The sequence below is a fragment of the Aptenodytes patagonicus genome, chromosome 8 (assembly GCF_965638725.1).
Source record: "Aptenodytes patagonicus chromosome 8, bAptPat1.pri.cur, whole genome shotgun sequence".
Classification (NCBI taxonomy): Eukaryota; Metazoa; Chordata; class Aves; order Sphenisciformes; family Spheniscidae; genus Aptenodytes; species Aptenodytes patagonicus.
In genome coordinates, this window is record NC_134956.1 from 23,275,779 (window position 1) to 23,297,496 (window position 21,718).

At 40.1% G+C, this 21,718-nt stretch overlaps 1 protein-coding gene across 1 annotated transcript in view; it reads left to right on the forward strand.

Moving 5' to 3' along the window:
• The window catches only part of ITPR1 (inositol 1,4,5-trisphosphate receptor type 1), a 187,309-nt gene that overhangs the window by 48,389 nt on the left and 117,202 nt on the right, over nucleotides 1-21,718 (forward strand). Inside the window, exons 5-12 of the mRNA XM_076346702.1 lie at nucleotides 9,106-9,221; nucleotides 12,722-12,808; nucleotides 14,427-14,585; nucleotides 15,846-15,944; nucleotides 16,421-16,504; nucleotides 16,589-16,735; nucleotides 18,156-18,251; nucleotides 19,674-19,718. Of these exons, the coding sequence (XP_076202817.1) occupies nucleotides 9,106-9,221; nucleotides 12,722-12,808; nucleotides 14,427-14,585; nucleotides 15,846-15,944; nucleotides 16,421-16,504; nucleotides 16,589-16,735; nucleotides 18,156-18,251; nucleotides 19,674-19,718 (833 nt within the window). The remainder of the gene's footprint in view (nucleotides 1-9,105; nucleotides 9,222-12,721; nucleotides 12,809-14,426; nucleotides 14,586-15,845; nucleotides 15,945-16,420; nucleotides 16,505-16,588; nucleotides 16,736-18,155; nucleotides 18,252-19,673; nucleotides 19,719-21,718) is intronic.

Below are 21,718 nucleotides of genomic sequence, written 5' to 3' on the forward strand. Positions count from 1 at the left end.
TCTTGTTTAGTACTGCACCTCATACTTCCAGAAAGATATGAGCCAACCAGAGAAAATCCAGAGGAGGGTAATGGTCAGGCACAAGACCGATTAGTTTTGCATCTTGGTAGTTGTGGGACAGAGGAGCCTGCAAATACTGCTGGGAGAGGGAGGACAAGTTCTGTTCTGCATGCCTACGTGGAGAGGGAAAGAAGTAATGGGCTTAAATTGTAAAAATAAATAGGTTAGATACAGAAATAGCTGAGTGCTGGAATAGATGACTTCAGGAGATATGTCAGGAATGGAGTAGGCATAGTTAAATCTGCCTTTGGGAGGGAGGGATGAGTGAAGTAAACTTTCTAAGGGTCTGCCAGTCCTGTGAACCTGTGGTATTGGCAATTCTGCAGAAGGCAGCGGGGCCAGAGTTTGGGAAGAAACAAATAAGCATTTCAGGCAAGGGATCCCAAGCATTTCATTAGCGTAAGAAAAAAATAATGCACTGAATTCAGTTTTATTTCTTCAGTTCTTCCAACTTAGACTTCAGTAATAATATCAAATATTTATTTAACTTCCCTAGATCTTATTTTTTGGCGATGTGGGTTTTCTTTAAGCCAAATGCATTTAAAAGCTGAAAATGGAGTTACTTGATTGAACAGCTGAAAAATTTGCCTTTTGTTTTGCATGATGCTGTGGTGGCTCGTTTCTTATGACATGCGCGCAAAACATTCTTAAATAGAAACGACTTTTATTATGCTGTTCAGTCATGTCAGCTCTGTCTCATAGCACAACCGTGTTCTTTACATACTGCTCAACATTGACGCTTTCAGAGGGTGTTTGAAATTTGATCTTTCTTGTTCTTCCTGTGCTCGGACTGTCCGAGCTGTTCCCCGCCTCCTGTCCCCACTTCCTGACCCGTTTTGAGCAGGAACTTCATTCCGGAAAAGCAGGAACAAGTGAAGAAGCAAACGTGAAAATTAAATCCAAGGGGCGAGCAGTCGAAATAAAATGAAATGCGGCCAGCGGATCTAATGTGGCACTTTGATCTACTGCTGGCGTAAAATGCTACCGACATACACTGAAAAGACCTGAAGATTTTGAGGAAGAATGTCCCAGGGTTCATGTTCTGAGACTTGTGTTTTAGTGCCTCGCAGGGAGATTTATCGTGGAAACTGTTAAAAGGGAAATAGTGGATGGCTTCCCGAGTTAAGAATACAGCTCTCAAGGCTGGGACAAAGGCTAAAGCCACGACAGTTTACTTAAAAATGCTTCTGCACCTCTTATGAACGTTAGTTTGCGGAATTCTTTTCATATGAAGTATGAATGTTTCTCCTTGCAGCGTGTAAAACTTCATTTTCAGTACTTGTGGGAGAGAGGGGGTTGGCCTTTGGACTTTCCTCTTGGCAAGCTTTGCCTCTAGTCCAGAATTTCTTTTCGTTCTGGACCAGAGATGGAGATGAGCTAAGACAGTAAAAATGTTCACTGAAACCAATAGCTTTCTTGAGATCCTGGGTTAGCTCAAAATAATGTGTGCAGTTGTGAACTCTTCCCTTGGATTTTTTTTTCTTGTCTTTTTCTTTTTTCCCTCTCCTTGACATTAAGAGGGGCTTTTTTTCTGGCTTGTATTTGTTACTAGTCAGGAGCCATCGTGGTGCTTTGACTTTTTCTAAAGGTTCTTGAGCTTGTTCTTAGCTTAAGTACCTTCTCTTTGTCCAAATTGTCCTTTGTGTCCATAAATAAGACCTGTTTCTTAATGCTTTCAAGGTTACCTGGCATATTCACACTCTGTCCTTAACAGTTTTCTCTGAGGAAACTGTGTGGTGTTGTCTTCATGTCTCTCTCGTAGCCCTGTGTATTGCCCATCCAGGGACGTGTTATCCATCGCGGTGCCACATCTCAGCGACAAGGAGGCTGCCAGTTTTCTTGCATTCTTTAATCTGACCCCCCCTAGATGTCAAATGGAATATGTTTTAGTTAAATGCATCAGTGTGTTTTTTCTTTCTACTTGTGTTGCTGTCCCTTCTGGCTTTGTGTTTTCACAAAGCATCTTCACTCAGCGTTGCTTGTACCAGAGACTGAAAAACGAATCTGGTCTTTCCTGCAAATGTTTCCTTTTGGAACTGCCTGTATATCCAGTGTCTAAATATTTCTCTCTTTTCGAGTAGCAGTTTTCTTTTTGAAGGAGACCAAAGAGGTTACATGCAGAAATAAAACAAACACTGGTGTATTCGGAACTCTTTGGTACCTAAGATGTTTACTTAAAGGTGCGTTTCTCATGTTAGTCTTTTGATAGTTTTTTGGGCACTTTGCTACCAGCGTGGTCTTGAGGGCTTTGGAGGGTGTTTTGCTTGTAGTGTTGTGAGTTGCCTGTGCTTTGGTTCTTAATTTACCCCGAGACATGGCAGTGTGTCCAGAGTCTCACGAGATACTTTTCTCTGCACGTGAGGAGCTATGTGTTTGCTCTTCCTTGTTAGAATAAAGTTATCTTGCTCAGTTTTCGCTGAAGTAAAGTAAGTGGGCCTTATCCCACGGTAAATTTCGGTGCATCTAAAATGCTGTGTTTATTATTGTAAAGTTACTAACAATGTTGTGTGGAGTCATACGACATTTTTGTTATGTGTTCAAAAAGCCGTTGCTTTTTAATTAATGTTGTATTAATGAATACTGTTGATTTAGTAGGCATTGATATGCAGTGTCCAGCCCTTAGGTCTATACTCTTTCACTCTCTGAAATCACTGTTGCAGTCTCCTCCCTTTGTTTGGTTTGATACATCAGCTCTAAGTTAATAACATTATTCCTGATGTTGTTACAGCTTGAAAAAATGAAGGAGCGATTTCCATTGGTAGAACTGTGCATAAATGAGTACAATGGCAAGAGGGTGGTTACCTTCATGTCTTGCAGATATGAATTGAGGGTGGTTATTTTAACATAAAAATAAAAATATATTTAGATCACAAATCATGCAGGCTCTCCATTTAAATGCTGGTTGCAAGGGTGATTTTCCTCCTTTATTCTGCTTTAAACAGAAAAGCATTGAAAGCCCTTGAAACAGGTGAGATGAACAGCATGCAGAAGGGAGGTAACAGATTTCACAGCAGCAGAAACCTCTAATATATTTTGTCATGTAATTAGTTCAGCGTTTGAATCTTGAATGATTGGGTTGCTTTGCAGTGACGTGTGATAGTGACAAGATCTTTGGGCTTGGAATAAAAATGCCCTTTTCACCTGCGCTTAAATTTTCCCCACTGGTGCCATGGCAGAACTGTTGGCAATGTGAGATTTTACTTCAGTCGTCGTCTTTAGCTGGGCTAAATGTGTACAGTTCAGGTTTGTTTTCTTGCTTGTTTTGCTGGAGCTGTGGATGGAGTGGGCTCCGCCGGGACAGCAGGTCAAGTGTTTAGTGCATGCTGACAAAATACGTATTTTGAAATGGTTTGCTGTGCTCCCAGCAAAGGTTGTTCAGTGCAAATTGAAAATGAGAGGATGTGTTCTCATCACAAAGACAGTAATTTCAGTAGGATCAGGTTCTTTTTTTTTTTTTCTCCCTCTTTATGGAAACGCAGGAATGATTAATAATCAACACATTTCTGTAGCTGCTTTTGTTCTATATTCTTTGAACCTCTTAGGCTGTCATCTATTCATTTTAAACCTCAGAAGGAACAAGTATAGAAATAGAGGATGTAGTAATCCAAGGGCTTCTGAGGAGGTGAAACTTGCCTGTGATTGAATATATGCATTTTGTATTATTCTATATGCCTCCTGCATGAAAATATTTCACTTAAATACAAAAGAGGCCTTCATTTTGTCTTTAAATAAATAACCTCTTCATCCTGTGGAGTGTTATCATCCTTGTGAGTGTATGAAAGCTGTGGAACTTTCATAAATATAAAGTTGAGAACTTCTATTTGCAGTATTTCCATCATTGCCAGCTATGTTACTTCTTCATCTTCTTTGCTGCTATTTTTTATACTTAAAAATAAAAAAATACTATCCTTACATTTATTCTCTACTGTGAGCAGGCTTTGGCCTTGGGGAAATATCAGGTACCTAAGTATAGAAAAGTCTGAAGAGAAACTGCTAAATTTCAACAGGGAATTGCTAATTTTCTTTTAATTTTAGTATTGCTGTGCAAAAAGGAGTTTGTTTTTTTCAAGTAACGAAGAAACAGCTGTGTTGGTGTTAAATATTCAGTGGGTTTTGTGACTTAAATATCTTCATCTTTATAGATTTCCCTCATCTGAAGGTACTCTGAAGTATGATTTTTGAGAGAGAGGGAATACTTGTTCTTGACTCCTAACTTTCTCCAGTTGGCATTTTGTAAAGTCTGGGTCTGTGTTTAAAAAATGAAATAACACACCTTTTTGTTGCCAATGAAATATTTGATGCCTGCTTTCTCCAACTGCAGAAAAGTTGGTGAAGACTTTCTACTAAATGCTTAAAATAGCCAGGGGAGATTTGGAAAAAATGATGAGTGGTGTATTACACAACCAGCCTGGCTGAAGCTAAAAGTACTTCCAGATCATTTAGAAACGAGCATGCTAGAGAATGGCAGAGTGAGAAAAATTGCGTACTGCGACTCAAAACTGATCTGAGCTGATCTCTGACAGTAGCAAAGATGGAAAGTTGTAATAGTGGCTGGTGTCCAGCTGTCCCCCAGCAAAGGCACCACTAAGAGCTTTGGATGTCAGCAGTGTCAGTTTAGCAACTTTCTCAGCTGTCTTCATATACCGAGGGTAGAATTGGAATGTCATCACTTAATGCCCCAAGTGGTAGGGAAACCCTCTGAAGGGAAGACTGGAATTATATAGGTATGTCTGAGTTTGAGTTACGTATTTCTAGGCAGCTTGTGGTGAAAGAAGGTGACTGTATCTTGGGTGGGCTCTGAAATACTCCGCTCGCTTCTCCAAATCATTCCAGCCTCTCTGAAGTTAGTGGGTATTTGCAATTTTGGACAAGTCTTGCGTTAAATTTTACAATTATCTTATTAATGGCATACCTAAATGCTACTTAAATTCCCATGCAAGAGTCCATTTTAAAAAAAGAAAGAAAAATATCAGTCTGGTCAGGTTTTTCATTTTGCTAGGAAAGCAAAAATAATGCTTACCCCATTGAATTGAACCCGACAGGTAGAACGGAACGGGGTTAGCCAGCAAGCCAGCTGTCATAGGGCAGCACCAAAAGGGAGCTTGCTGATGTTATGATACGTGAAACAGTGATGGTCCATTACTTAAATCAGGTCCTGCATCTGTGAGCCCAGATGCTGTTACCCCTTTAGAGGGACTGACCATACAATAATTTTCACTTGCCCAGCAGCAGCTTACCTGCCCCCATGCAATGTAGTTCTTGTTCACTACGGGGTGGAGGTAGAAGCACTGCGGAGGCTCAAGGTTGGCTGCAAGTTTCCATTACTGGATGCTTTTCCAGCCTGATGTTTTAAATTTTGCTGTTTTGGCTGTTTTTTTTTTTTTGCCAAGTACTTTTCCCAGATGTGTTTTTAAAGAAAGGTCTGTGTTCCTAAAAAGTGATTGGCAAAATACTGTGTTGATGGTTAAGGAAAAAAGCCCAGCCTTTGCTTTGTAAAGTTCTAGTTCCTTATGCTTTGGGAGTGTAAGGTGCCTTGGATGATGAAGTTGGGAAACCTGGGGAGATGAGGATTGTCTGGGCAGAACATAATCCCTCCTCAGGTATTAGGTGGAGACCTGTACGTTGCTGTCATGGGGGGAAAAGAGAAGGGATGAATAATCAGTTGTTGGGGGCCAAATAAATTAATCAGGATGGAAGTAGAGAATCTGACTGGTTGGGCTTGGACTGGCAGGAGAGGTTGGAAGTTTGGAGACTACAACCGGGTAGGAAAGAAGCAAGGTCTAGTACAAGAGAAGGGAATGGAAAAGGAAGAAGAGAAAATTAAAAGCATGGGGTAGAAAGAATTTCAGTTGGCGTAATGTAGCTGGCAAGTTTCTCTCTTCATTGAACCCCAGAATACTTCAGAACATAGAATTTTGTAGTTTCCAGTATCCTTGATTTTGATTATTCCTCTGTGATGCTGGTACATGCAGAGGGATAACCAAACGTTACTGGAAATATTTTTGTGAGCTTGAGGTGGCAGAGACCCATGTGGGGATCTAAATGTCCAAACAGTGAGAGCATTAATGTATCACATGGTGCAATTATGGTCTTACTCAGTCCACTTTATTAGATGCAAAGTAATTGCTGACAAAAGAACAGGATTTAGTTTGGAAACATTGAAATGCACATTTAATACACATCCATATAACTTTCATTCATCATTCTTGTGCGTGTGCATGATGGGTAGTATACAATTATGCAATCGCTTTTTGCTGCGGGGCCTTTGTTCGGTGTTCAGGCATGATGATGTGTCATCGTTTCATCAGCAGTTACGTAGTATTTTATTTTTATACTTATTCAATCTGCAATTCTGCCATTTTTCACTGTACATCATGAAGATCTGAAAAGAAAATGCATTCCTTCATGGTTAATATTCAACAAACAGTGTATAATGAGAAGTAATTACTTTGCAGTAATAGCTTTATTTATCACCTTTCCCGTGTGGCTAAAGCTGCTTGAATCCATGATCAGAGCAGATAACTGATTATTTCAGCTTCTTTGGCTTCATTTTGGATCTGTTAGAAATAGTCCTAACTTCCATAGTATAGTGTCTGACAAGTAGTTGGTTTATCTTACACAATCATCGCTACTGTGGGTTGCAGATTGCTGACCGTGATGGTACTTAGCTAGCACATCTCTGCATGTTGATTTTTGTAAACATATAAGCCTATAGAATCTGGAGATCTAAAAGTCTTCTGGCCATAAGGTTCATGTAGTTTGACCCATGGTGAAATACATTCGGTACTAACCAGCCTCTGGTGGTCATATTAAGGTGAATAAGGCTAAGTTTAACTCCTCAACCACTTAAGAAATAGATTTCATAGAACAAATACTAGAAAAAAAAACGTTGGGTGCTTTTCATTGTTTGTTTTAGATCTGTAGCTTTGTAACTAGGAAGAAAACCTAAGAAAAACACGTTATGGTCTTCCCTTCTTGTGTTGGACAAGGTCAAACACTTGTAGACCTCTCCCCTGTGCTACAGGGAAGAGAGGGGATTGCTTGCAATTAACAATTTAGAAGTTAAGCCTAACTTGACAGCTTTCTTGACTGAAAAGGATGGAAAAAAGTACACTTGCACTGTGACTAAATCTAGCATACAATCAATTCTTCTATGCAGTTCTGTGTGCTAATTGCTGTCATTGTGTGAACTGATGGTTTAAGCAAAAATAGAAAATTTTATAGCTGGTATGTTGCTTACAATGCATAGGCTTAGCTTAAAGTGCCAGCCTGCAGTGGCTTTTTGAATCTGTTCTGTGCTGTCAATCTCTGTGAATCATCTTTATGTAAATGAAAAATACGTTGAAGACAGCAAACCTGGGAAGTGTGGTTTGCACTTTGTTTTCCACTCTTCTTGTTTGTTCAGAAGCTGTAAGCTGGTAGTGTCAAAGTGGAAGTCAATTTTTCTGCATAGATGCAATTAAACCTCCTTCCACATACCCCCAGCTCTTTCTCTCCTTCCCCAATATGTGTCACTCCATCAAAGATCCCCAGTGCCATACCCAGCTCCTACTCTATCTGTTGCTGGTATACTGGGCCACCAGCTAAGCAGGCTGCAGGGATTGCTGTGGTGGTTTGGGACAAGTTGATCAGCCCATTTGGCAGTTGGTGGCTCACTGTGAGATGAAACGACGATCTGCCACCGGTGCTTCACCCCGTTAGAAGGGGATTTAGTTTTGAAGACAGACCTTTGCCCTTCTGTGAAAGGTGTTTGATACTGCCTGGTGTGCTCTTACGGTGCTTCGAGGATGGATTAGACAGGCAGGCAGGGCAATTTCAAGGCATGAAATAGCGAAGGTGTGCATCTCAAATGGCATCCCAAGGTAAAATTATCAAGGTCTGTCTCTAGCGGGGCTCAGCCCCTTCAGCACCTTTAACCTCTGGCAGAGCTGAAATGACTCGTCTTCAAAGTGGGGTTTTTCCCTTTTTGGTTGACATGCATCCACTGTGTCTATTAGCAAGGTAGCCCATAAGCAGCTGTGCTTTTCAGACAGCAAAGATAAAACCCCCAGGTAGGTCTCTCCTCAGCTTGCTGCTTCCCAAATCGCAGTGCTTGCCTGTAAGAATACACCAGGAGCCTTGAGAAATACCATGTGAATTAGAAGCCTGGAGTCTTACATCCATGCCATTGCCAAAGAGGCACTGGGAACAGCCTTCTGGCTTTTTTGGCACTTTGTTTAAACTTCTAAGCTGCTACTTTAGGCACTGTCTTTGAATAGCTTAATTTTTTTCTTTGCGTGTTCAGTTGCTTAGCAACAGAGAAGAGGAAAAATAGTAAACGCAACTAATTTGGTTTTATTACTGATAAGTTAGCATCTCTTTAATATAAAAATGTATTTTTAGTAAGACTAATGAGCTGTAATTCCTGGCGTTTGCCAGGCAGAATGTTAAATAAACAGTGTTGATGGACTGGGTAAAGAACCCGACACCCCGAGGGGTTTGCTGTTACCTGGAACTATGCTTTGAATGTCTGTGGTTGTGCATGCTATTGTTTGGGGGTATTTTATGCTGCTGCTGCTACTTTATTAGGCGAGTTTCTCCAATTCTTTGTGCCTCATTTTCCCTAACAATAGAAGGGATTTGATTTAAAAACTGAACAAACAACAACAAAAAAAACCCAAACCAAAAACACCCAACCTAACATTAATTGTTTGAAGTAGCGTACCTGCTAAAGTAGAAAAACAAGAAGTTGTGTGTCAAATGGATCTGTTTGCCTGGGAAAGCATTGAAATGTGTTACCATTTTAGTATGGTAGTGTTTTTGACTGGGACAAGTTATAAATTTTCTGGTCTTGCATCAGATGTTTGGCAGCAACAGTTAATTTTTATCATTCATGGGGCAACATTCCTGTTGCTCAAAAAAGCATTTGTCTGATCAAGAGCTTTTTGGAATTTGTTTATAAACCTTTCCTTGCTGCTGGAATATTTGGACAATGTTAGCAGCAAAAATCCAGATAATTACAAATGGTTGAAGCAATCTCTCTGTTTATTTTGTCTGTTTTTATAGATTGCCTGTTCAAACTATGTCCGATGAACCGGTACTCTGCTCAAAAGCAGTTCTGGAAAGCAGCAAAGCCAGGAGCTAACAGCACAACAGATGCCGTTCTACTCAATAAACTGCACGTAAGTATTCATGTTTGGGCTGCTGTTGTTCATCAACACTCTCATCCATACTGCTTTAAATAAGTATTTCTGATCAACTTGACACAGTTAACCCGGAGACACCAAGAGAGTGTTTAGAAATCAGTATACAAGACTCCTTTTGAGACATTCACTGAGATCTAACTCTTTAAACATCCTCTGATTTATGACAACATGCTGCTCAAGGTCTGTGTGTCCCAATATCGGTATGTATGATACTCGGTTAGAGTCATGGTAGCCATTTAAGCTTTTGCTGTTAACCTGTGCTAACTTGTAGTAGTGTTCTACGTGGGCATTTTGGGTGGTAACGGCATAAAAATGGGACCCTTCAAACAACTACACAGAGTAGAGGATTCTCAGGCATTGCATCTCGACGTGGGAAGTCACGGGCGTTAACTGTACTGCTAGATGCCATCTGAGCTACCGGTTTGATAAATCTATTGGGATGCCTCAAACAAACATAGCTGCTGTTGATACATGTAAAGGTTGATGGGTAATTATGAGTAATTATAAGGCCAGACAGCCTCTCCTTCCTTATTAGCTTGCAGTATTTAGTATTTTCTGGGTAAAATGTTGACATTCAGCAGTTGAAAACCCAGTAATGCAATTGATTGCTGTTTTTAGAGTTCCTATATAAAAAAAAGCCAACTTAACTTAAATACCATCTGTTGACTTTAGAGTTAAATAAACTCCATGTTTATGTTAAAATTACATAGCTAGAGTACTTCATGTCAAAATTACAATTCTAAATATTTTTAGTTCCTTTAAGCCTATATTAAGCTCATTGTAGACTGAAATACAAAATGGCCCTGTAGGAGAGTGTCATTTGCTGATTGCCATATGGCTGCCTTGCTCCTGCATTTCACAAAGGCTGAGTGTTTGACTCATTTTGCTTCTGAAAACATGATTTTATAACCTAGGAGTATTAACTTGGCAAGGAGAAAGCTATTTTGGTACTGGCTGTAGCACAAAGGTCCCTCACTTGTGCTGCATTCCTCCTGCCCCTTTAATGATGATGAAAGAAGTAGACCGTGCCAGCAAGCTTGAAGTAGTGGGGGATTCTGGGTTTGGTTTTTCTGGTGTACAAGGTAAGGGGAAAGTTTATGCCTGCAGGTTATGTGTGTGAGCTCATGGATTTTAAGAGAAAGTATGGTCTAAATACTGCGTCGTGTAGAAGAAAAATACTGTGTAATTGCCCAGATTACAATGTCATTTAAAGTTGTCTTCTCTTTCCACGGTACATTCCAGGTCAGGTGTTTGGGACCTGTTCCTGTTAGTCTGACACTTTACCATTTTGTGCTGGGGTCCCTATGGAAAGACAGGATTAGATTTTTCCAGTATTTAGCCCCAGCAGAGTGATGTTTGTACAGAAATGTCCCACCATGCATGAACTGCTTGCTTGATTTGGTGAAGGGATTTGAGTACTTTACAGTTTTATTGGAGGTTATTTAACATGCATCGCTCTGACATTAAGGCTAATCCTTTATGTAGCATGTGCCAAATCAGGTCTTCAGTGACCTGGGGCTGATGCGTGGCTTTAAAATAATTTGGTCCCATGTACATTACTCATATCAAAACTTATTTTTCTGCCAATCATATGGGTACATGTGTCATCTTTTCCATTTGTTGGCACATGAAATACACTAAAACCCTGCGTTTTGCATGATGTGTATGGGGGGGGGCTATGCCCTGAAACATGTGCATACAATTGTTTGCTCTGCCTGTGATTAGATTTCTTTATCAGTGCATATAATTTCTAATGAAACTGATGATGCAAGATGTATTCATCATCACTTGCCTTTTTTGGCTTCTGTTTGCTGGTGGAATTTATTGTCTGCTATGGAGCGCTCAATGCTGAGGTCAGGTTATTTTAAGTTAATGCCATTTAAGGGATTTCAAATCTGGGACACTTGTCTGTCTTTGGTATCAAGAATCAGTGCTGGTTGAGAAGCTGACATCTAGTGGCCAGAGAAAATGAGTCTTTCTTCTTGAATGATTGTCAGTTTTGGTGTGTGCTTTTGAAATGCATCCAAAGTCTTAATCCTATTTTCACAGAATACACTATTTTATTTATAATAAATGTGGCACCCAATCCAGTGCAGGCAGAGAAGTCCTGTCTTCATGATTGCCATTGATAGTTGAAAGGCCCCGAGCATCTTGAAGAAATCCTTTCTCGACAGAATACTTTGAAATCAAGTTGTGTGAAAGTTGTATTTCAAAAATAAAGAGAAAATTATGCTGCATTGTATTTCTGAATATATTTTTGAATTTGAATGAGCAGCTGTATTCCAAGTTTTCCTGGAGCGAAAGCCAGCTATCATACCTAGCACAACTTCTAAAAATAGCACATTTTGTGTAAGCTGAAGATGCTGAAATCTTATAACAGTATACAGATAGCTCTTCCTTTGCAGTAGCTAAGCTTTGTCCTGGGTTATTACTACTTTACCTTACTACAGTTAGGAAATGGGGGCACTTTTTTCTCCTCTAGGAGAAAACTGGACCTACTATAGTCCTTGAGATCCGAGAACCACACCATAAACATTGATGCTTAGCCTCCAAAAAAGTCTAGTTTTAAATTACTCTCTACCACCAGATATCGGTTAAAGCAAATACAGATTTTTTTTTTTTTAATGAAAAAGTAGTCTTTCATGTAATGTAAGAGAGAATTTCTTTACCAAATGAAATGGTTTAAAAACAGCCTGGGCAAAATAGCTCACTTCTTTTAAAACAAAGTGCAAGAGACTAATTATAAATTATTAAATAGAACAATGTATCCCTATGATCATTCAATTTTGCAAGGGCTTTCCCTTTTAATACCACGTTAGTGTGATAGAGAAATGCCCAGCTGTATTTTCATGGCCAGTCTCTAATGTAGCGCAGAGTATCCTTCAGCCTCACAAAGTATGAACTCCGTGCTGCTGGGAAGTTGGGAACTCACATATTCAGAGCTGCAGTGGGCATTTGTAAATGACTTCTAAATAATCCTGCTGCATGGTGAAGGTGATTAGAGTCATCATAAAAAGGCAGGCTGTGGAAAAGTTGGGGCCTACGTTGGCGAAGTAAAATAAAGATCCAAAGTTGAGGTCCTTTTATTTCAATTTTTATAGAAGACAGTAGAAAGTAATACAGGCTTCTGGCTTGAGTTGTTACCCATCCCTTTTCACCTTCCTTCCATAGGTGTGGTGTTGTCTTCTCATGGCTTGTTTTCTATCTTGTCTGAGTCTTTCATCTCCTGTTTTATTCCAAAATTTTGTCAAATTCTACCCAAATTTCGGATTGCTTAAATGGTGTGTGTCTGTCTTCCTAAACAACTGAAAGAGGGAATCGGAAATGATGCTGTTGGAAGTTGGAAGAAGGAAATTGCGCTGTTTCAGATGCTCATTGTTTTTCCAGTTCTTTGAAATACTCTTAAAGAACCTCGAGTGTTTGGCCACACTTTTTATAAAACAGTCAGCAGCTGAATTGTTCTCCTTTAATTTCAGCATGCGGCAGATTTGGAAAAGAAACAGAATGAAACTGAAAACAGAAAGCTGCTGGGAACAGTCATCCAGTATGGCAATGTTATCCAGGTAGGCTGTGAACATCTTTGCAAGCTGTATAGGGTTTTGCTCAAACTCCCCTGCTCAGTGTGACTTTAAAATTCTGGAATTCATGGACAAGAGTCTGTAGCTTTGCAGGGTGTGACAGTGTCCTGAAGTGGGATCCTGTGAAGCAAGAGCTGGGCATATGGCTATGATGGAGTCGCTTTTTTTATTATGGGTTAATTGTGCTTTTTTGAGGTCACCATATGATTGCTTTCTTCAGAAATGCTTCTTAGAGCCTTCATTAGAGTTGGCCATTTGGAAGATGTCACAGGCACTGTGCAATGCCAAATATGGTCTCTCACAATCAAATGTTGACACATTAAATAGTAAACTGACACAGAGAAGGAAAATCGAGCCATAGAAGTAATCGCAGTCCATTGAAGCAAAGGATATGCTAGGTCCCAGGGAATTGGGGGGGGGAAGCATCAAACCCAATAAAAATGGAACGTATAATAATTGCATAATTAAAAAAGACAAGTCTTTAATAAATGGGGAATATAACAAGCAGCAGGTGCAGGTTCACCCTGGAACCAAAGCAGACCTACTGCTGCTAGGTAGAGTGCCTCAGCACTTCAGAAGTAGGGATAGTTACCTGAGCCTTAGGTTAAGAAATTCCTCTACAAATGTTTTTTATTTTATTCTGCTGACGTAATACCAGCCAAGAGAGGGGGTGGCTAGGAGCACAGGCAGACTGGGCTTTCTTGTTGCAAGGAGAAATTGGTTGGCTGCCCTTTAAAGCAACTGCAGGATTTGGAGCAAGCTGATGGAGGAAGGGCAGGTAAGTCCCTGCCTTGGTTGAATTAAGTCTGCTATTGGCCTATGTGTTTGAGGCAAAAGAAATAATCTACTTCTAATGATGAAAGAAAAATACCAATATCCATTTTTGATTGGACTACAAACATCAACACTGTTAAGAGCAGTGCTAAGTGTTTGCCCATATTTTCCCATAGCTCCCAAATTTTCTGTGAGTAACCACTATTTATGGTAGTCAAAAGGCATGAAAGAGCGCTTTCTGTGCAAAAGTACCTGTCCGCTAAATTTACGGGATATTTAACAACAGTTGGAGCTGGGTAGATCGGGAGCTGGCATATGATGTGTTGCAGCTTAGATACTCATGCCGACGGTGTGCAGTCTGTGAGGTGGTACACAGCAGAGGATTGAAGAATGGGAGTTTTTTGAAGGGAGTCTTCAAAGAAGTAGTCACGATTTCTGTTAAATCAGACAGAGCAAAGCAAGATAAGAGCAGCTTTACATCTCACCACCCCCTTCGTACCAGGGAAAACCACTTAGTCCCCAGCATTTTACAACTTTTGACCCTGGGTTATTGTACAGACTGTTGTAAAGTGACAAGAGCATTTCTAAGTGTTTATTGTTTGCTGGAGAAGGGACCGCTGGATTAGCTGAAGATGTTTTGTGCTGTAGGACTGTATATATACTGAAAGAAGTGTAAGTGAAATTGTGCCTGAATTCATCAATATTTTTATATAATTTAGTTTTTATTTTAATTCCTGTATAATACTGTGGTTATCTTATGCACACTCACTATTTATTGAGGGGAGGAAAAATGAGCATTCTTAGAACTGAACTCTAATTCTTATTCTAGCTGCTTCACTTAAAAAGTAACAAATACTTAACAGTAAATAAGAGGCTTCCAGCTCTACTAGAGAAGAATGCTATGAGGGTGACCTTGGATGAAGCTGGAAATGAAGGTTCCTGGTTCTACATACAGCCCTTCTACAAACTGCGTTCCATTGGAGACAGCGTAAGTGCTAAGAGGAATATCTTCGCGTATTGCTTTGTGCACAGCTTGGCAAAGCTCATTTCAGGAGGCCTGTCTTGCAATTAATGAAATGCACAGATCTTTTAGTGTGTGATGTTGCAGGAACAACCTTTTTCCTATGCTGTCATGAGGGGGAGGAAAATTGCTATGGTAACTTGTATTTTGGAAACGTGGAATGATTTAACGTTGATGGGAATAAGGAACCTAATTACGCTAGCCTTTCACAATTCCTGTCCAATTCAAAATGGTAGGAAATGTTGAGTTTCTTCAGTAGATTTGGAGCAGATAATTAGCATCTTGGTTTTCAATGTTGTCAGTTTGAAATCAAAATTCATCATCATTTTGTATATGAGGAATGAGGTGGTAATGAGGTTAAATGGTCCTGTTCATGGGAAATCTGGAAAATAATTGGTTCTGAATTAAATGCGTTACCATTTTAATCTCTTAATCTCTTTTTTACAAATCTGAGTCACCTGGGTATGCTATCTGCCTAAAACCATGAGGTAATAAGCTCCAGTGTGCTCTGTGGTATAGTCTAGGTATATATTTGGCACCTAAACACAGCAGCCTTTATCAAATGGGAATAACTTATCCTGTAGAGTAGCCCCATACGTTTTGATGTGACTGGTCCTTTTCTACAGACACGCACACAGTAAAGCCAAAGCGCAGTCTTAGTGGCCATTAAGCTCTTTTAAATCGCACCAATTCTCAGACGCTTTATCACTAAGAACAGTTCTCTTCAATACAGAAAAGGCTTTTTGGTTTTTAGTTTAAGTAAGACTTTGCCCTAGAAGAAGGGAAGAACAGGACCTTTACTGTCCATAATAAAGTGCATTTGTCTTGAGTCATATGCCAGCCTGGTCAAGAATCTGATACTACAGATGAAAGTGCGTCTTGGAGGAGGATGATTTTTGGCTGACCTTTTGCTATGGGAATTATTTGTTACATGTTAACCAATGAAACAACTCCATGGAAAGCAGCAGATAGGTTAGTTACCAGAATTGCAGTCTGTGTTTCTTCTGCAAGCCTCCGAGTCCAATAGTGTAGGGTTTTTTTTCTGCCTGAATGACTGAGTACGATGAGCTAAATTCTAAAGCAAACAGAATCCTGGTTTTCATACTCAGACTAGCATCTCTCCAAACTGCAAGAAGGTGATTTCCTCCTGTCACTCCCATTAAAAAAAAAGAAAGAAAAAGAGCTTTCTCAGGTTGCAAGTTTGTCTGATGCTGCACTTATCTACAGGTTGTCATTGGAGACAAAGTAGTCCTGAATCCCGTCAACGCTGGCCAGCCTCTCCACGCCAGTAGTCATCAGCTTGTCGATAATCCAGGATGCAATGAGGTAAGGGCAAACTGACACAGCTGGAGCAACTGTACAAACCTCTCTATCTTTCAGCTAAGCTGCTAGGACTTGTGTTTTACGAAAATCAGGTTATCACTAAGTTGGTTGGTACCTGTGGCATTGTGGTTATCTTGTTAATCAGCAGCTTAATATAGCTATCAGACTTTCCTCTTATCTGTTGGGCACTGGACAGAGGTTTGAGTTTGATCTCTTCTGCTTGACTGGCTAAAAATAAAATTTTTCTTAAAAATCAAAAAGTTGTGGCACGGTGGTGGGTAGCAAGTGACTTCCTAGCAAGTCAGCTCTGTAGTTACTTGTTCTGGAGTAAATGCAGAAAGGGTTTTCCTTCTCTAGAGTAATGCAACAGGGACTGCGGTGTTCTGTTGAAAATTGTCTAAAGGGCAAAGCAGTACTTCGTGGCAGTATCTTGTGCAGGCACAAGACAGTGGGACTAATGGTTTTAGTTCTCCTTTTAGGTCAACTCTGTGAATTGCAATACAAGCTGGAAAATAGTCCTCTTCATGAAATGGAGCGATAACAAAGATGATATTCTCAAAGGGGTAAGACTCAAAAATTCTACTTGCTTGTAATTTGTTCACTGATGGGTAATGCCTCTATTGACCATGCTGTCTGGGCTTTGACAGGGGGATGTGGTGAGACTGTTTCATGCAGAGCAGGAGAAGTTTCTGACTTGCGATGAGCACAGGAAGAAGCAGCATGTCTTCCTGAGAACGACAGGGAGGCAGTCGGCCACGTCTGCAACCAGTTCAAAAGCCCTGTGGGAAGTAGAGGTAAGAATTGTAACCCAGGCTGGGGGTGGCTTTGTAGGAACAATTACTGTTTCTGTTTAAAAACTGTACCTGGATTTCTTTTTTTAGGTAAAGGTCCTCCTGGCATTAGAAGCTTAGTCTTAAAATTCCTTTATTTACTGTGCTTTCCATGCAAAACCAAAATGGAGTTCTGATCTCTAATGCTGTAGCAGATAGCTCTCAAATTCAGGCTCTTGACAATTCAGAAAAAGGGGACAGAGAAGCATCTATCAAGTAATTTTCTTACCAGTCACTAAAGCTTCACACCAGTTAATTATTTCAACTGTCCTGCTGAGTGTACCGAACACTCTATTTTTGCTGTGGAATAATGTGATTATGCATATCCTCATTTGATAGGAGATTGCAACCCTTTGCTAGTCTCTGTACGTTGCTTGCCTGGACTTTTCTTTTTCTTGGCTTTTAAAAAAAGTGACTAACACCTTGGCCATCACTGGCTTCTTAAAATAGCCTCAATCTATTGGTATTATCAGAGTAATTTCATGACTTTAAATGTTTGCCATGCGAACTGCATGTGAGAATCATAAAATTAATTGTAATGGTGGATAGGTGTTTTTCATATTCTCTTTCCAGAAGTATCTGCTTTGATATACAGCTTTTCCCCTATTTGAATTGAAAGCCCACCTATAGTTGATGTTACTTTGACATGTTACAACACATCAGTAGCTTCTGTAGTAACTGCCCATGTGTATGCAGTTACCTGGTGGTAGATGCGAGGCAGAGGTAAGATAGTCCTTCCCTGAAAGGCACAACTCAGCTGTGCTGAGTTTTCCCTAAGGAAGTGGGTGCACCCACAGAGTAGCTGATAGGAAGTAACAGATCATATGATGTTGGAGGCTTGGCTTATGACAGAGAAGTTAGAGAGTAAATATGACAGTCTTCATATTCTTTTATGCAACACCCTTGCATGTGAAACGTTTTCAGGTGTCTTCCCTCACCTACTTTCAGAAGGTCAAAAATTAATTATACCAAAAAGTTAAAGTAGCTGTTGCATCTCTTCAGGAAGTTTGTTTCAAGACCTAGCAACACATGCACATCTAGAGCACGTTCTTTAATTACTTCTCTGCCAACTTGCACCATAATCTTCCTGCCATCACCCCCCAGACTCCAGTGGAGTGCTAGCCATGGTCAGTGACTTTGCAAACAGATATTGTCACTTGACAATGAGCAGAAAATCAATGTTTGTAAACTGTTGAGGTGAACTAATTGTAGCCTGCTCAAAGTATTTATTCTGCTGTGTGTGTACACATATGAAAGGTTGTTTCATCTTTTCTGGAGCTCCTCGTTCTGTTTCCTCCCACCTGTATATGAAATACGGTAAATGCTGTGTTTGAAAGGGAGGTCACTGGCATACGGTGTAAATGTGGTTTCCCTTTCCTTGTAGGTGGTGCAGCATGATCCTTGTCGTGGTGGCGCGGGGTACTGGAACAGCCTTTTCAGGTTCAAACACCTTGCTACTGGACACTACCTAGCAGCAGAGGTAGGTGTTGGGGCTTGCTTCCTTACTGTCAGGAACTCTGACATTTCTTCCACAGTATTTTCTGCCTTTTACACCTTCTGAAAATCTTTCATTTCCTGCCCTAAAAATAGACGGAGGGGAGGGGAGGAGAGGAGAGTGGTGTCTGGGTCCTTAGTATTAATACAAAAGTAGATAGCTAAACATAGAAAACAAGATGAAAGAGACTTGAAAGAATACCACGGTACAGGGGTAGTCTTGAGCTTATTTCACTTTTTGTATGAATTCTAGAGGCAATAACTCTTCTCCTGCAAAGAACAGGCACTAAATAGTATCCTGTCATGTGGGCAGCAGAATCAGGATGAATTTATTAATAGAAGAATAAATTGTAAGTGGCTGAGAGCCTTTGGGGGGAAAATGAATTCAACTATTGTTATTTTCTCTTGAATCACTGATTTCCGAGAGGAATTGTAGAACTGAGTGTAAAATGAAAATGCAGTTAGACTTCAGACCAGTCTTGTAAGAATTGCAGATAACACTTAACTGTCCATGCACAAAACAAGTATTTTTCTCTCTCCATAGTGGACATCTTTCCCCCATTGAAATAAGATTTCAAGATATATTTTATTAAAAAAAAAAGTTTAAGAAAAAAGTCTAAGGGTTATAATTTTGTGAGTTTTGCTGCTTAACACTTGTAAATGTTTATTAAAACTACTTCTATTTACTTTAAAGCACAGATATGTCAACATGCCAATACACAAACCTCTGTAAGTAAAAGCTGTCCTGGATGTAAGAGTGTGTAGCAGGGCAGAAGGGCTGTCTCAGCCCATGCTATTGACTTGAGAGCTTTAGTGGGAAAAGTCCAAATTAAATATCCCATTTTATATTCTTCTGATAAGCAGATTGGAAAAACAGCAGCATTTTGTCACATGCACACTTGTAAATCCTTTTCAGTAGTGATCCAGTATAGAGCTTTTCCAGTAAATCTTGGGTTTGCTAATCAGCCAAAACAAAAATATGGTCTTACATCATGCAAAAATATACCAGAGGAGATTGCTCACCTGATCCATGGTTAGAATAGTGTTTGTTCTAAAAGATTTCTGCCAAGCCAGTAATTTCTAGTTGGAAATTCCACTTGGGATTAAAAAAAAAAAAAAAAAAAACCTGAAACTTGGTAACTCTCTACCCCTCTTGCTCCTTTAGTGATTATCCCGAACAAGATAAATCTCTCTGCATGTTTGCAGATTACTTAACTGCTTAATTCATGGACAGACAGATGCCCAATTAGAAATGAATCGGTTTGCACAGTATATTTGTTCTGCATGCCTGGTAGTGCTGTAGCAGTAGAGTGCATATTTTACAAAACAAGTTTAGACCACGCTGAGGTTGTTTCCCACTTTCCAGCTCTGTTAGAGTTTTGACGTGCCTGTGATTCTGTTTCATCAGGTAAACCCTGACTATGAGGAAGATGACCTGGAGTGTCAATCCTCAGTAAGTATAGGCAAGAGTATGATCTTGCCCCTAATTGAGGAGGGCTTGACACAGGCCCAGGTATTTACCTGGCCATGGCATAGATGGCCCAGGCTTTGTTGCTAGTGAAGAAACTAAAAAACTGAGAACGATCTGAAGGCTTTTAAGGCCTATCCAGAGGAGTGGATATTGAAAACTGGATTAGGCTTTAGTGAAGAGCAATGCACTTGAAACCAAATTTATATGTTACATGGACCCCCTCACCTCCCCACTTTGTAGCATCTCTTTTTCTGTCTTCCTATTTCTTAAACCTTTGCTTCCTTGAAGTGCTCTCCTGAATAGGTCTAAAAAGCAAGCTGCTCAAGGTGACAACGGATGGCAAGTGTCCCTAATGAGATGTTCACGTAGTGCTGTGCCAGTCAGTCGTCTGACCTCCTTGTTTAAGAAACGAATTCCCTCTCTCATTTTAGCTTGTCACAGGAAAGCCAGGATAAAGGGTCTAGAGAGCAAGAATGGCAGGGTGAGAATGATTTCAGTGCCATTCTTCTGATTTTCCTGTGAAAGCAAGTCTGTGTTTTCAGTAAATGTTGTTGTGTCAAAGATTGGGTGTGCTGATGCCTTGTACTAATAGAAGCTTCTCTTTGGTGTCAAAGGGAAACAGCATTGCTTCAGTAATTGGAAACAGATAAAACTGGAACAGCACTTTCCATTGTGGATTACATTTTTTTAGTTGAATTTGATTGTAGGCTTATGCAGCTTTTCATTTATCCTGTATTATGGAAGATTTGCCCCATTTGGATATGCAGAAGAACTACTCCTCTGATTTTTAAAAATGCACTGCAATGCTTTAAAATCCTGTGAGGTGGAGTTTTCCTCCTAAAAGGATTTGTTGTTATAGCCTGGCCATTAAAATGCTAACCCTTGCCCCCAGATATTGAGCTGTTATCCTGATTAGTTCTTGGTGGTATTTGGCAGCAAACACTGATCTTCTGACAGCTTGACTTCAGTAAACATACTAGAAAATGAAAAAAACAAAAAAAAAAACCAAAAAAAAACCCCACCAAAAAAACCCCAAACCACAAAGCTATTGTTTGGGGAAGGGGGAGACCCAACATTGAACTATTTTGTTGGCTTAGCTTTTTGGAAGTTAATCGGTGTTGAGGTCTTTTATGTAGACATCCATCCTACTAGTGTTACGCTAATGTCTCCATCTGATAATAAGTGCAGTAATGCACTGGTTTGAGAGTTGTGCTGATTTTTCCCTACTCTGTCTCCTTACCACTAGGTGGCAAAAATAGACCGTAAAGAATAGGATCCGGAGCACATAATTCATTTCTGACACAAATTTTCTGCATCGTTTAACATTCACTAGTGACAGGATGGTGTAGGCTGCTTTATCCAACTTTATCCAAACTCCAACTTTTATCCAAATGTGAGCTGTCTGCAAGATGGCAGGTTTTTTAGCATGGCTCTGTGTTTTGTTGGTTTTTTCTCCTTATACCTCAGTGAGCTGTACAAGAGTGGGGTTTAAATGGGCATGGGTGAGATGCCTAGTACCCTTGCAACATTAAAGGGGACAGCTTTTGTCAGCTTTGGGGTTGAAGTTTCAGTTCTCCCTAAATTGTCCCATTTCCTACTTTCTGATTTACTACTCGTTTTCAGCTTTGCCACAGTGTCAGTAACTGACCAGTTGTCTCCTGAAGTACACATTGTGAATACAGAGCAGCTGCCTTACTGTGGGGATGAAGGAGACAGCTGAAACTCAGAGAATTCATTCCAAGTGAGCGAATTTCTCCTAGTGTAAAGCCTCCAGATGGACTCTATTCAGTGTATAGTTGCTTCTCTTGAAGGCACACTCCCACTGTGTATTTCTGTTCCATACAGCTAACTGTCTGTTCCCATGTGCAAAAATCAGACTTTAAATGTCACTACTTTGCAGCTAAGTTCATTGACTACAAATGTGCTAACTACAGAGTAACCTGAGGCACAAGCAATGTTAGATACCTTTTCTGTATGTTTAA